Here is a 13,997-nt window from a genome sequence, read left to right on the forward strand (position 1 = left end):
GTCTGTTATTTCTTATTTGACTAAAATGTCCAGTGTGTCTGTTATTTCTTATGTGACTAAAGTGTCCAGTGTGTCTGTTATTTCTTATGTGACTAAAGTGTCCAGTGTGTCTGTTATTTCTTATGTGACTAAAGTGTCCAGTGTGTCTGTTATTTCTTATTTGACTAAAATGTCCAGTGTGTCTGTTATTTCTTATATGACTAAAGTGTCCAGTGTGTCTGTTATTTCTTATGACTAAAGTGTCCAGTGTGTCTGTTATTTCTTATTTGACTTAAATGTCCAGTGTGTTTGTTATTTCTTATTTGACTAAAATGTCCAGTGTGTCTGTTATTTCTTATGTGACTAAAGTGTCCAGTGTGTCTGTTATTTCTTATGTGACTAAAGTGTCCAGTGTGTCTGTTATTTCTTATGTGACTAAAGTGTCCAGTGTGTCTGTTATTTCTTATTTGACTAAAATGTCCAGTGTGTCTGTTATTTCTTATGTGACTTAAGTGTCCAGTGTGTCTGTTATTTCTTGTATGACTAAAGTGTCCAGTGTGTCTGTTATTTCTTATTTGACTAAAATGTCCAGTGTGTCTGTTATTTCTTATGTGACTAAAGTGTCCAGTGTGTCTGTTATTTCTTATGTGACTAAAGTGTCCAGTGTGTCTGTTATTTCTTATTTGACTAAAATGTCCAGTGTGTCTGTTATTTCTTATATGACTAAAGTGTCCAGTGTGTCTGTTATTTCTTATGTTACTAAAGTGTCCAGTGTGTCTGTTATTTCTTATATGACTAAAGTGTCCAGTGTGTCTGTTATTTCTTATATGACTAAAGTGTCCAGTGTGTCTGTTATTTCTTATGTGACTAAAATGTCCAGTGTGTCTGTTATTTCTTATGTGACTAAAGTGTCCAGTGTGTCTGTTATTTCTTGTGACTAAAGTGTCCAGTGTGTCTGTTATTTCTTATGTGACTAAAGTGTCCAGCGTGTCTGTTATTTCTTATATGACTAAAATGTCCAGCGTGTCTGTTATTTCTTATGTGACTAAAATGTCCAGTGTGTCTGTTATTTCTTATATGACTAAAGTGTCCAGTGTGTCTGTTATTTCTTATATGACTAAAGTGTCCAGTGTGTCTGTTATTTCTTATATGACTAAAGTGTCCAGTGTGTCTGTTATTTCTTATATGACTAAAGTGTCCAGTGTGTCTGTTATTTCTTATATGACTAAAGTGTCCAGTGTGTCTGTTATTTCTTATATGACTAAAATGTCCAGTGTGTCTGTTATTTCTTATGTGACTAAAATGTCCAGTGTGTCTGTTATTTCTTATATGACTAAAGTGTCCAGTGTGTCTGTTATTTCTTATGTGACTAAAATGTCCAGTGTGTCTGTTATTTCTTATGTTACTAAAGTGTCCAGTGTGTCTGTTATTTTTTATATGACTAAAGTGTCCAGTGTGTCTGTTATTTCTTATGTTACTAAAGTGTCCAGTGTGTCTGTTATTTCTTATGTTACTAAAGTGTCCAGTGTGTCTGTTATTTCTTATATGACTAAAGTGTCCAGTGTGTCTGTTATTTCTTATGTTACTAAAGTGTCCAGTGTGTCTGTTATTTCTTATGTGACTAAAGTGTCCAGTGTGTCTGTTATTTCTTATGACTAAAGTGTCCAGTGTGTCTGTTATTTCTTATTTGACTAAAATGTCCAGTGTGTCTGTTATTTCTTATGTTACTAAAGTGTCCAGTGTGTCTGTTATTTCTTATGACTAAAGTGTCCAGTGTGTCTGTTATTTCTTATGTTACTAAAGTGTCCAGTGTGTCTGTTATTTCTTATGTTACTAAAGTGTCCAGTGTGTCTGTTATTTCTTATGTTACTAAAGTGTCCAGTGTGTCTGTTATTTCTTATATGACTAAAGTGTCCAGTGTGTCTGTTATTTCTTATGTTACTAAAGTGTCCAGTGTGACTGTTATTTCTTATGACTAAAGTGTCCAGTGTGTCTGTTATTTCTTATGACTAAAGTGTCCAGTGTGTCTGTTATTTCTTATTTGACTTAAATGTCCAGTGTGTCTGTTATTTCTTATTTGACTAAAATGTCCAGTGTGTCTGTTATTTCTTATGTGACTAAAGTGTCCAGTGTGTCTGTTATTTCTTATGTGACTAAAGTGTCCAGTGTGTCTGTTATTTCTTATGTGACTAAAGTGTCCAGTGTGTCTGTTATTTCTTATTTGACTAAAATGTCCAGTGTGTCTGTTATTTCTTATATGACTAAAGTGTCCAGTGTGTCTGTTATTTCTTATGACTAAAGTGTCCAGTGTGTCTGTTATTTCTTATTTGACTTAAATGTCCAGTGTGTTTGTTATTTCTTATTTGACTAAAATGTCCAGTGTGTCTGTTATTTCTTATGTGACTAAAGTGTCCAGTGTGTCTGTTATTTCTTATGTGACTAAAGTGTCCAGTGTGTCTGTTATTTCTTATGTGACTAAAGTGTCCAGTGTGTCTGTTATTTCTTATTTGACTAAAATGTCCAGTGTGTCTGTTATTTCTTATGTGACTTAAGTGTCCAGTGTGTCTGTTATTTCTTGTATGACTAAAGTGTCCAGTGTGTCTGTTATTTCTTATTTGACTAAAATGTCCAGTGTGTCTGTTATTTCTTATGTGACTTAAGTGTCCAGTGTGTCTGTTATTTCTTGTATGACTAAAGTGTCCAGTGTGTCTGTTATTTCTTATGTGACTAAAGTGTCCAGTGTGTCTGTTATTTCTTATGTGACTAAAGTGTCCAGTGTGTCTGTTATTTCTTATTTGACTAAAATGTCCAGTGTGTCTGTTATTTCTTATATGACTAAAGTGTCCAGTGTGTCTGTTATTTCTTATGTTACTAAAGTGTCCAGTGTGTCTGTTATTTCTTATATGACTAAAGTGTCCAGTGTGTCTGTTATTTCTTATATGACTAAAGTGTCCAGTGTGTCTGTTATTTCTTATGTGACTAAAATGTCCAGTGTGTCTGTTATTTCTTATGTGACTAAAGTGTCCAGTGTGTCTGTTATTTCTTGTGACTAAAGTGTCCAGTGTGTCTGTTATTTCTTATGTGACTAAAGTGTCCAGCGTGTCTGTTATTTCTTATATGACTAAAATGTCCAGTGTGTCTGTTATTTCTTATGTGACTAAAATGTCCAGTGTGTCTGTTATTTCTTATATGACTAAAGTGTCCAGTGTGTCTGTTATTTCTTATATGACTAAAGTGTCCAGTGTGTCTGTTATTTCTTATATGACTAAAGTGTCCAGTGTGTCTGTTATTTCTTATATGACTAAAGTGTCCAGTGTGTCTGTTATTTCTTATATGACTAAAGTGTCCAGTGTGTCTGTTATTTCTTATATGACTAAAATGTCCAGTGTGTCTGTTATTTCTTATGTGACTAAAATGTCCAGTGTGTCTGTTATTTCTTATATGACTAAAGTGTCCAGTGTGTCTGTTATTTCTTATGTGACTAAAATGTCCAGTGTGTCTGTTATTTCTTATGTTACTAAAGTGTCCAGTGTGTCTGTTATTTTTTATATGACTAAAGTGTCCAGTGTGTCTGTTATTTCTTATGTTACTAAAGTGTCCAGTGTGTCTGTTATTTCTTATGTTACTAAAGTGTCCAGTGTGTCTGTTATTTCTTATATGACTAAAGTGTCCAGTGTGTCTGTTATTTCTTATGTTACTAAAGTGTCCAGTGTGTCTGTTATTTCTTATGTGACTAAAGTGTCCAGTGTGTCTGTTATTTCTTATGACTAAAGTGTCCAGTGTGTCTGTTATTTCTTATTTGACTAAAATGTCCAGTGTGTCTGTTATTTCTTATGTTACTAAAGTGTCCAGTGTGTCTGTTATTTCTTATGACTAAAGTGTCCAGTGTGTCTGTTATTTCTTATGTTACTAAAGTGTCCAGTGTGTCTGTTATTTTTTATATGACTAAAGTGTCCAGTGTGTCTGTTATTTCTTATGTTACTAAAGTGTCCAGTGTGTCTGTTATTTCTTATATGACTAAAGTGTCCAGTGTGTCTGTTATTTCTTATGTTACTAAAGTGTCCAGTGTGTCTGTTATTTCTTATGTTACTAAAGTGTCCAGTGTGACTGTTATTTCTTATGACTAAAGTGTCCAGTGTGTCTGTTATTTCTTATGTGACTAAAGTGTCCAGTGTGTCTGTTATTTCTTATGACTAAAGTGTCCAGTGTGTCTGTTATTTCTTATGACTAAAGTGTCCAGTGTGTCTGTTATTTCTTATTTGACTTAAATGTCCAGTGTGTCTGTTATTTCTTATTTGACTTAAATGTCCAGTGTGTCTGTTATTTCTTATTTGACTAAAATGTCCAGTGTGTCTGTTATTTCTTATTTGACTAAAATGTCCAGTGTGTCTGTTATTTCTTATGTGACTTAAGTGTCCAGTGTGTCTGTTATTTCTTATGACTAAAGTGTCCAGTGTGTCTGTTATTTCTTATATGACTAAAGTGTCCAGTGTGTCTGTTATTTCTTATGTGACTAAAATGTCCAGTGTGTCTGTTATTTCTTATGTGACTAAAGTGTCCAGTGTGTCTGTTATTTCTTGTGACTAAAGTGTCCAGTGTGTCTGTTATTTCTTATATGACTAAAATGTCCAGTGTGTCTGTTATTTCTTATATGACTAAAATGTCCAGTGTGTCTGTTATTTCTTGTGACTAAAGTGTCCAGTGTGTCTGTTATTTCTTATATGACTAAAGTGTCCAGTGTGTCTGTTATTTCTTATTTGACTAAAGTGTCCAGTGTGTCTGTTATTTTTTATTTGACTAAAATGTCCAGTGTGTCTGTTATTTCTTATTTGACTAAAGTGTCCAGTGTGTCTGTTATTTCTTATTTGACTAAAGTGTCCAGTGTGTCTGTTATTTCTTATTTGACTAAAGTGTCCAGTGTGTCTGTTATTTCTTATGCTACTAAAGTGTCCAGTGTGTCTGTTATTTCTTGTATGACTAAAGTGTCCAGTGTGTCTGTTATTTCTTGTATGACTAAAGTGTCCAGTGTGTCTGTTATTTCTTATTTGACTAAAGTGTCCAGTGTGTCTGTTATTTCTTATGTGACTAAAGTGTCCAGTGTGTCTGTTATTTCTTATTTGACTAAAATGTCCAGTGTGTCTGTTATTTCTTATTTGACTAAAATGTCCAGTGTGTCTGTTATTTCTTATGTGACTTAAGTGTCCAGTGTGTCTGTTATTTCTTATGTGACTAAAGTGTCCAGTGTGTCTGTTATTTCTTATTTGACTAAAATGTCCAGTGTGTCTGTTATTTCTTATGTGACTAAAGTGTCCAGTGTGTCTGTTATTTCTTATATGACTAAAATGTCCAGTGTGTCTGTTATTTCTTATATGACTAAAGTGTCCAGTGTGTCTGTTATTTCTTATATGACTAAAGTGTCCAGTGTGTCTGTTATTTCTTATGTGACTAAAATGTCCAGTGTGTCTGTTATTTCTTATGTGACTAAAGTGTCCAGTGTGTCTGTTATTTCTTGTGACTAAAGTGTCCAGTGTGTCTGTTATTTCTTATGTGACTAAAGTGTCCAGTGTGTCTGTTATTTCTTATATGACTAAAATGTCCAGTGTGTCTGTTATTTCTTATGTGACTAAAATGTCCAGTGTGTCTGTTATTTCTTATATGACTAAAGTGTCCAGCGTGTCTGTTATTTCTTATGTTACTAAAGTGTCCAGTGTGTCTGTTATTTCTTATGTTACTAAAGTGTCCAGTGTGTCTGTTATTTCTTATATGACTAAAGTGTCCAGCGTGTCTGTTATTTCTTATGTTACTAAAGTGTCCAGTGTGTCTGTTATTTCTTATGTTACTAAAGTGTCCAGTGTGTCTGTTATTTCTTATATGACTAAAGTGTCCAGTGTGTCTGTTATTTTTTATATGACTAAAGTGTCCAGTGTGTCTGTTATTTCTTATGTTACTAAAGTGTCCAGTGTGTCTGTTATTTCTTATGACTAAAGTGTCCAGTGTGTCTGTTATTTCTTATGTTACTAAAGTGTCCAGTGTGTCTGTTATTTCTTATATGACTAAAGTGTCCAGTGTGTCTGTTATTTCTTATGTTACTAAAGTGTCCAGTGTGTCTGTTATTTCTTATGTGACTAAAGTGTCCAGTGTGACTGTTATTTCTTATGACTAAAGTGTCCAGTGTGTCTGTTATTTCTTATGACTAAAGTGTCCAGTGTGTCTGTTATTTCTTATTTGACTAAAGTGTCCAGTGTGTCTGTTATTTCTTATGCTACTAAAGTGTCCAGTGTGTCTGTTATTTCTTATTTGACTAAAGTGTCCAGTGTGTCTGTTATTTCTTATTTGACTAAAGTGTCCAGTGTGTCTGTTATTTCTTATTTGACTAAAGTGTCCAGTGTGTCTGTTATTTCTTATTTGACTAAAGTGTCCAGTGTGTCTGTTATTTCTTATGTTACTAAAGTGTCCAGTGTGTCTGTTATTTCTTATGCTACTAAAGTGTCCAGTGTGTCTGTTATTTCTTGTATGACTAAAGTGTCCAGTGTGTCTGTTATTTCTTGTATGACTAAAGTGTCCAGTGTGTCTGTTATTTCTTGTATGACTAAAGTGTCCAGTGTTTCTGTTATTTCTTATTTGACTAAAGTGTCCAGTGTGTCTGTTATTTCTTATTTGACTAAAGTGTCCAGTGTGTCTGTTATTTCTTATATGACTAAAATGTCCAGTGTGTCTGTTATTTCTTGTGACTAAAGTGTCCAGTGTGTCTGTTATTTCTTATTTGACTAAAGTGTCCAGTGTGTCTGTTATTTCTTATGCTACTAAAGTGTCCAGTGTGTCTGTTATTTCTTGTATGACTAAAGTGTCCAGTGTGTCTGTTATTTCTTATGCTACTAAAGTGTCCAGTGTGTCTGTTATTTCTTATGCTACTAAAGTGTCCAGTGTGTCTGTTATTTCTTATGCTACTAAAGTGTCCAGTGTGTCTGTTATTTCTTATGCTACTAAAGTGTCCAGTGTGTCTGTTATTTCTTGTATGACTAAAGTGTCCAGTGTGTCTGTTATTTCTTATATGACTAAAGTGTCCAGTGTGTCTGTTATTTCTTATGCTACTAAAGTGTCCAGTGTGTCTGTTATTTCTTATGCTACTAAAGTGTCCAGTGTGTCTGTTATTTCTTATATGACTAAAGTGTCCAGTGTGTCTGTTATTTCTTATATGACTAAAGTGTCCAGTGTGTCTGTTATTTCTTATGCTACTAAAGTGTCCAGTGTGTCTGTTATTTCTTATGCTACTAAAGTGTCCAGTGTGTCTGTTATTTCTTATGCTACTAAAGTGTCCAGTGTGTCTGTTATTTCTTATGCTACTAAAGTGTCCAGTGTGTCTGTTATTTCTTGTATGACTAAAGTGTCCAGTGTGTCTGTTATTTCTTATATGACTAAAGTGTCCAGTGTGTTTGTAAAACTGTCCTTGAGATCTTCAGTGTGCTGTTCTGTAGACCGTCCTCTTATTGTAAAATGGTAGCATGTTTTTTTTTCGTTCCTGCCTTCAGGACGACGGATGAGATGTTTGTTTTATGCTAATTCAATAACTGAAAAAGAGGGTCTGAGAGTCTCTCACCTGCCAAACACCAACGATGGCGTTGGCTATAAGAATGAGTAAGATGACAAAAGGCTCCACGAAGGCCGTGATGGTTTCTTCTCCCTCCTCAAACCAGGCCAGGACCTGAAACCAGAACAAAACTTGGCTTCATTATCAAAGACGTTTCAGACAGAGAGAGAGAGAGAGAGAGAGAGAGCTTTTAGTGCAGCAGAAATAATGTGCCCGTCAGTTTCTAGAAGCTCGACATCAAACACTAAACAGCTGAGGAGGATCATCCCACACATTTCTTACATAAAACTTCATGTGCTGAGGAAAAGCTGCTGCTGTTTCTACAGACATTTGTACTTCTTTATTTGAATGCACAGGGAACATGTGAACATTTGTGTTTGGAGATCATCTCCACGTCCTGCATGGAGACACTCATGAAGACACAGCTGATCCTCTAAGATATCTTTAGAAATGTTCCACTTAAATTGCCCCAAAATGAGCCTGAGTGTCACCAGCGATTAGTTAACGTCCCATCAGGTAATAATCTTCAATGATCTTCAATCTGAAGGACGAAGTGACCCCCCCCTCCCCCCCTCTGTACCGTCGTCAGAGGTAGAAACAGAGGCGTTACAGGAGTGAGACAGGATCAGCTGAGACAGCGGGGGAGCGCAGCGCTGTGTGTGTGCATGTCTGACTGTGTGTGTATGTGGAGCTCCTGCTGTGCCGTGCTCCTGCAACGCTGAAACACAATGTGACCTCACAAACTGGGACATCGATAGTACACTGTAGCAGAGTTAACATGAATGTAAGAAGACGTGATGACGGCTGAGCTTAGTAACGGCATTTTAGCGAATGAAGAAGTCTGAAGAGTGTTGCTGTGGCAGAAGACAAAGACATAATAACTTAAATATCTTTACAGAGGCTTCACTTCAGAACTCTGCTGTTACAGTCCTTAACCTTCAACGATGCAAAAAATGAATATACATACAAATAGAGCCGATAATCGGCCGATATTAGCATTTCCAGTGACTATCGGTATCGGCTAATTTAACTGCAGATATGCGCTGATATGACTCGATTTATTAAAAAACCATTTAATTTGAGTTTCATTGTATTAAACTAGCAGTTCTCTTTCACCAGCAGAGGGTGCTATATGGATTACAACAAACTTCATCACTCTCCAGAGTATCGAGCGGTGATGCACGTACATGCTCAGTTACTTTCCAGCTGAGTGACCATCTTGTCGTCGTTATAAATCTATCAGTGCCGGTATCGGCCCACAAATACAGTATCAGTCAGGGCCTACATACAAACTAATAATAATAATAATAAATTAGATTTATATAGCCCTTTTCTAAATTTCTAAACTAAGACTGCATCTCAGTCAGTTAAAGTAGAGCCCAACGATGTGCTGTGAATGATTCGTTATGTCACAGTTCAAAACTTAAATAAATATTTATTCTAGGATAAAAAAAAGCAGCATGTGACTCAGGAGTCAGCTTGATGAGGAGCTGGTAAAGCTGGTTTCACTTTAAGCTCTAATAAACATGATCTATCAACATTCAGGGAGACAAACCTGCAGCCCTTCATCTCAGGAAAAAACAGAACAGACCAGAAATATCTAAATCATGGCAGTAGAACTCAAGTTTAGAGATTTATTTATGAGAACCTGACTGACTTTAATGAGCTGAATAAACTTCAGACGTGTGACTCAGGCGGTACTCTTTATTTTACGTTCAGGTGGGCATCTGTGTTTGTCCGTTGAGAGCCCTCCCACCGAGGGGCCAGAGCCCAAATTTGGTCTTGAGTGGTGCTCTGCTCGGCTGTCAGACAGCAGCCACTGACACCTCTGTATCACCTGACGGGACACTGCACGCTAGATGCACGCTATACACACACACACACACACACACACACACACACACACACACACACACACACACACACACACACACACACACACACACACACACACACACACACACACACACACACACACACACACACACACACACACACACACACACACACACACACACACACACACACACACACACACACACACACACACACACACACACACACACACACACACACACACACACACACACACACACACACACACACACACACACACACACACACACACACACACACACACACACACACACACACACACACACACACACACACACACACACACACACACACACACACACACACACACACACACACACACACACACACACACACACACACACGGGGGGGGGGCTCACTTATCCAAATGTTCACCAGCCATCTGTGAATTCAAACGTGAACAAAGTGAAGTCGCTCAAATGACATGCCTAGCATTATTAATTTAAAGTGCTAACACATGGGGGTAAATGGCCTAGCGGTTAGGTCACACTCCATGTACCGAGGCTTTGTGCTTCAAGCAGGCGGCCCGGGTTCAAGTCCGACCTGCGACCTCTTTCCTGCATGTCATCCCCCACTCTCTCTCTCAATGTCTGACTCTATCCACTGCCCTATCAAATAACAGACAAAAAGAACTCAAATAAATAAATAATGAAGTGCTAACTCGATGTGGAATCGTTCCCCTGGTGAAGCTGTGACGCTCAGCGGGGCGCTCATGGTACTGGTTCATAACGCCGGCTGACTATGAATCATTTATCTGGTCAGAGACTCCCCAGGGGAGAGCAGGATAAGTCCTTACACAGCGGCAAAGCTCCACGCCTCAGATGTCTTACTTGGCAACATGTTGATAGCAACTCGATGCTACTACTGCTGTTGTCACCATTCCTCAGATGGCTCATGAGCCCGCTCAGCTGTTCAGCTCGCTAACACGAAAGGGTAACCTCAGAGGGGTTATGCAGACTGAAGACGTTCACACTTCAGCACCATGCACACCTCATAAACTGTCTGCTCTCCACACAGCTCTCCAATCATGAACCCCTTTAGCACTTTGCATTGTCGGCCATTTTTAGTTGGAAATGCAAAGCTAACTGTAGGATGTAGCGACTTGTCCCACAGTCCCTGAACCTCTCAGGATGATCCCACTCTGAATGGAGAGCTTAAAGAGTTAAGAGACAAGAAGCACAAGAGTTTAAGACTGAGATGATAGAGGAAATGAGTCATCAGGTAAACTTACAAAAGATATACACGCAGCCAGCAGGAGAATCCGAACAAGCAAATCTTCAAACTGTTCCAGGACCAGTTCCCACAAAGACTTCCCTGAAGAAAGGAAGAGTTGGTTTAAATATGAAGCATCACAGAAACATGTCACTAAATGCTGTAGGGATGCAGGTAAGTGTTGTTACCTTCTTCTGCTGGTAGCTCTGCGTGCAGAGACGAGGGAGTCGGTGCAGCGTCGGAGGAGGGAGACAAAAGGAGAGTTAGTGAGGCGTTAGGGTTCTGATTCCTGAAACAATCAGAGGTCAGTGTGTGCTCCGAGGGGATTTACAGCCGACTATGAGAGAGGGGGCGAGATCTAAAAAACTGCCCACATGATCCAGATTACATTAAACATACATCCTGAACAAGAGGGCGAGAGAATTTAGTAATTACCACTCACACAGAGTATTTATACATAACCACGGTGAGGCCCTTTTTCATACTACAGATAGGATCCTATCTATACAGATCCCTGAGTCCTCGTGTTTCCCCCAACAGGAAACAGGAGGATCAACGCAGCGGTTCAGGTGTTAACAGGGCGCGAGGCGACCCCTCCGTGACCTCTCAGGTGATATTAATATCAAACAGCTGTTGAGGTCAGAGGAGATTCACTGTGAAGGATTACATTACTGCAGACTGACAGATACCTGCAGGCACGTGCGCAACACTGACGCCATATCACCAAGATAAGTAGGGCGGGGAAATTAACAGAGTTTCACATTTAAAAAAAAAAAATGTTTTGTCTTCTCACAGCCCTGAGGACAAAGATGATCGAGATTGAACTGTTACTGTGCTGCACACCGTGTTGGTTTTTATTATCATGTGTGGTAAATCTTTCAAAGTGTTTGTCCTCATATCACCACTGCCTCAACAACGTCAGCTGATGCAGATGTTGTAAATTAGTAAATCGTGTTTAATAATCGTGATATCAAATATAATGGTGGTCATGATTTCAGCGTGAATTGAGCAGCCCTATGAGGCCCCGGTGTTGTCATGAGGTTTCAGTGTTTACAAAGCAAACAGTGTCACCTGGAAACAGCGGGTAACAGCGGGTTTACACCGGGTAACACCGGGTTAACACCGGGTGACAGCGGGTAACACCGGGTGACAGCGGGTAACAGCGGGTTAACAGCGGGTAACAGCGGGTAACATCGGGTTAACACCGGGTAACATCGGGTTAACAGCGGGTAACAGCAGGTAACAGCGGGTTAACAGCGGGTAACAGCGGGTAACAGCAGGTAACATCGGGTTAACACCGGGTAACATCGGGTTAACAGCGGGTAACAGCAGGTAACAGCGGGTTAACGGCGGGTAACAGCGGGTAACAGCGGGTTAACAGCGGGTAACAGCGGGTTAACAGCGGGTAACAGGGGGTTAACACCGGGTAACAGCTGGGTAACACCTGGTAACAGGGGGTTAACACCGGGTAACAGCTGGGTAACACCTGGTAACAGTGGGTTAACACCGGGTAACAGGGGGTTAACAGCGGGTAACAGCGGGTTAACACCAGGTAACAGCGGGTAACAGCTGGGTAACACCTGGTAACAGGGGGTTAACACCGGGTAACAGGGGGTTAACAGCGGGTAACAGCGGGTTAACAGCGGGTAACAGGGGGTTAACACCGGGTAACAGCGGGTGAACACCGGGTAGCAAGGGGTTCACACCGGGTAACAGCGGGTTAACACCGGGTAACAGCGGGTTAACACCGGGGTAACACCGGGTAACAGGGGGTTAACACCGGGTAACAGGGTGTTAACACCGGGTAACAGCTGGTTAACACCAGGTAACAGCGGCCGGCCGGAGATGTTGCTGACTTTTAGCCCACATCCTGAAACACTGACATGCTGCACACGTTACCATGCCTCCCGTTAACAGAGTTTCACACATGAAGTCAGTGTTCCTACCGTTTAGGCCCCATTTGTCCTTCTGACGCTTCACCTCGTCCAGGGAGAGTCCGGTGATCTCGTTGACGCAGAAATGAGTGTAAACTTCTTCCACACTCTTGGTGTGAGCGTTCTCCATGTTGTACCGACGCACAGCTCCTTCACGCACAGCTGTACTCTGAACACTACGGCAGCCTCCTTACCTTCAGGACTCTGTAACTGTGTCAGTACTTTCAGAATGAGGAGTTCTGTCCCACTGAGAGCTGAGCATTAAACACACCCGGGTAGTCTACGGACAGCCACTGACCACCGCGGTGTGACGAGAACCCCACGGTCCAAGGTGTTGCGGTGGGATTAGTCCCCTTTCCCCTGTGTGGAGGAGAACTAGTCTGAGCGTCCTGTATTCTCCGAAAATGGTGGAAGAGTGTCTGCAGCACTGTCCTGCGCTGTCGCCTGCATTCACCCGGTCCGGTGTTCAGTCGTTCCGTGCCGTCGTGCCGTGGCTCACCGTGGCGCAGCTCTCTCTCTCTCTCCGTGTGGGTGGGCACGGTGCTGACAGTCTGCTTTTTACTGCCTCACTGCTGCCCCTCTTCTCTGCGCTGCATGTGGACTCATATCATTGGACGAACAGTGTCAGCTACGTTCAAACCAGCGAGAGAGAGAGAGAGAGAGAGAGAGAGAGAGAGAGAAACGCACACACAGGAAGCAACCAGGAAATAGCTCAACATCTCCATTCAAACCCGGAGCTCTCTGTTTCTATGTAAACCACGGGGCTCGGGCTCATTTGCATTCATTTCAGTGGTTTTGTGTCGCCTGCCATGTCGACTGTAACGTAGATGGTGACACTGCACTTTTTTTTTAACAGTGGGTGAAATAAGACCCTAACACACAACCACAAAGATATTCAAGTTATTATCACGATTGAGTGTAAAAACACGGAGTATCTCTTTAATACACTGACCAAATATCTAAAATAATGAGAAACTTTATGGAAAATATCTAATAGGCCTGTAGGGTGAATTCTACGGAGCCCCTCAAGTCCCAAAAAGTCAAATAAAATATTTTGTGCGCACTTGGTGCTCCGTATAATTCAAGTAAATTTGGACTTTATTTTGAAATTCTTCATTGTGATGGTTTTCTTTTCATGAAATATGAAACATAAATCAACATGTGATATATGTCTGAATTCCTCCAGGTGTCTACTTTCTTGCTGTGAAGAAATTAACTATCATATTTTTTAAAGGTTCAACCTTTTATTGTAATTGACACAAACTTATTTATCAGTGACTCGTTTGATAATGGTGAATGGACTTCAGCTTGTATATTTATTTTCTAGTCTTCTGACTACTCAACGCTCTTTTACACCGCAGGTCACACCTACACATTCACACACTGAT

General features: G+C 39.9%; 1 protein-coding gene across 3 annotated transcripts in view; it reads right to left on the bottom strand.

The window, feature by feature from the left end:
- The window catches only part of LOC132973693 (sarcoplasmic/endoplasmic reticulum calcium ATPase 2-like), a 39,081-nt gene extending 25,867 nt beyond the window's left edge, over positions 1–13,214 (bottom strand). For all 3 annotated transcript variants that reach the window (XR_009673060.1, XM_061037227.1, XM_061037226.1), the window contains exons 1-4: positions 12,622–13,214; positions 10,864–10,881; positions 10,695–10,777; positions 7,577–7,681 (exon numbers count right to left, since the gene is read on the bottom strand). Coding sequence is in view for 2 of the 3 variants with exons in the window: in XM_061037227.1 (XP_060893210.1) it covers positions 7,577–7,681; positions 10,695–10,777; positions 10,864–10,881; positions 12,622–12,739 (324 nt within the window). In the remaining variant the exon portion in view is untranslated. The remainder of the gene's footprint in view (positions 1–7,576; positions 7,682–10,694; positions 10,778–10,863; positions 10,882–12,621) is intronic.
- Between the last annotated feature and the right edge of the window lie 783 nt (positions 13,215–13,997).

Source organism: Labrus mixtus, chromosome 5 (genome assembly GCF_963584025.1).
Source record: "Labrus mixtus chromosome 5, fLabMix1.1, whole genome shotgun sequence".
Taxonomy (NCBI): domain Eukaryota; kingdom Metazoa; phylum Chordata; class Actinopteri; order Labriformes; family Labridae; genus Labrus; species Labrus mixtus.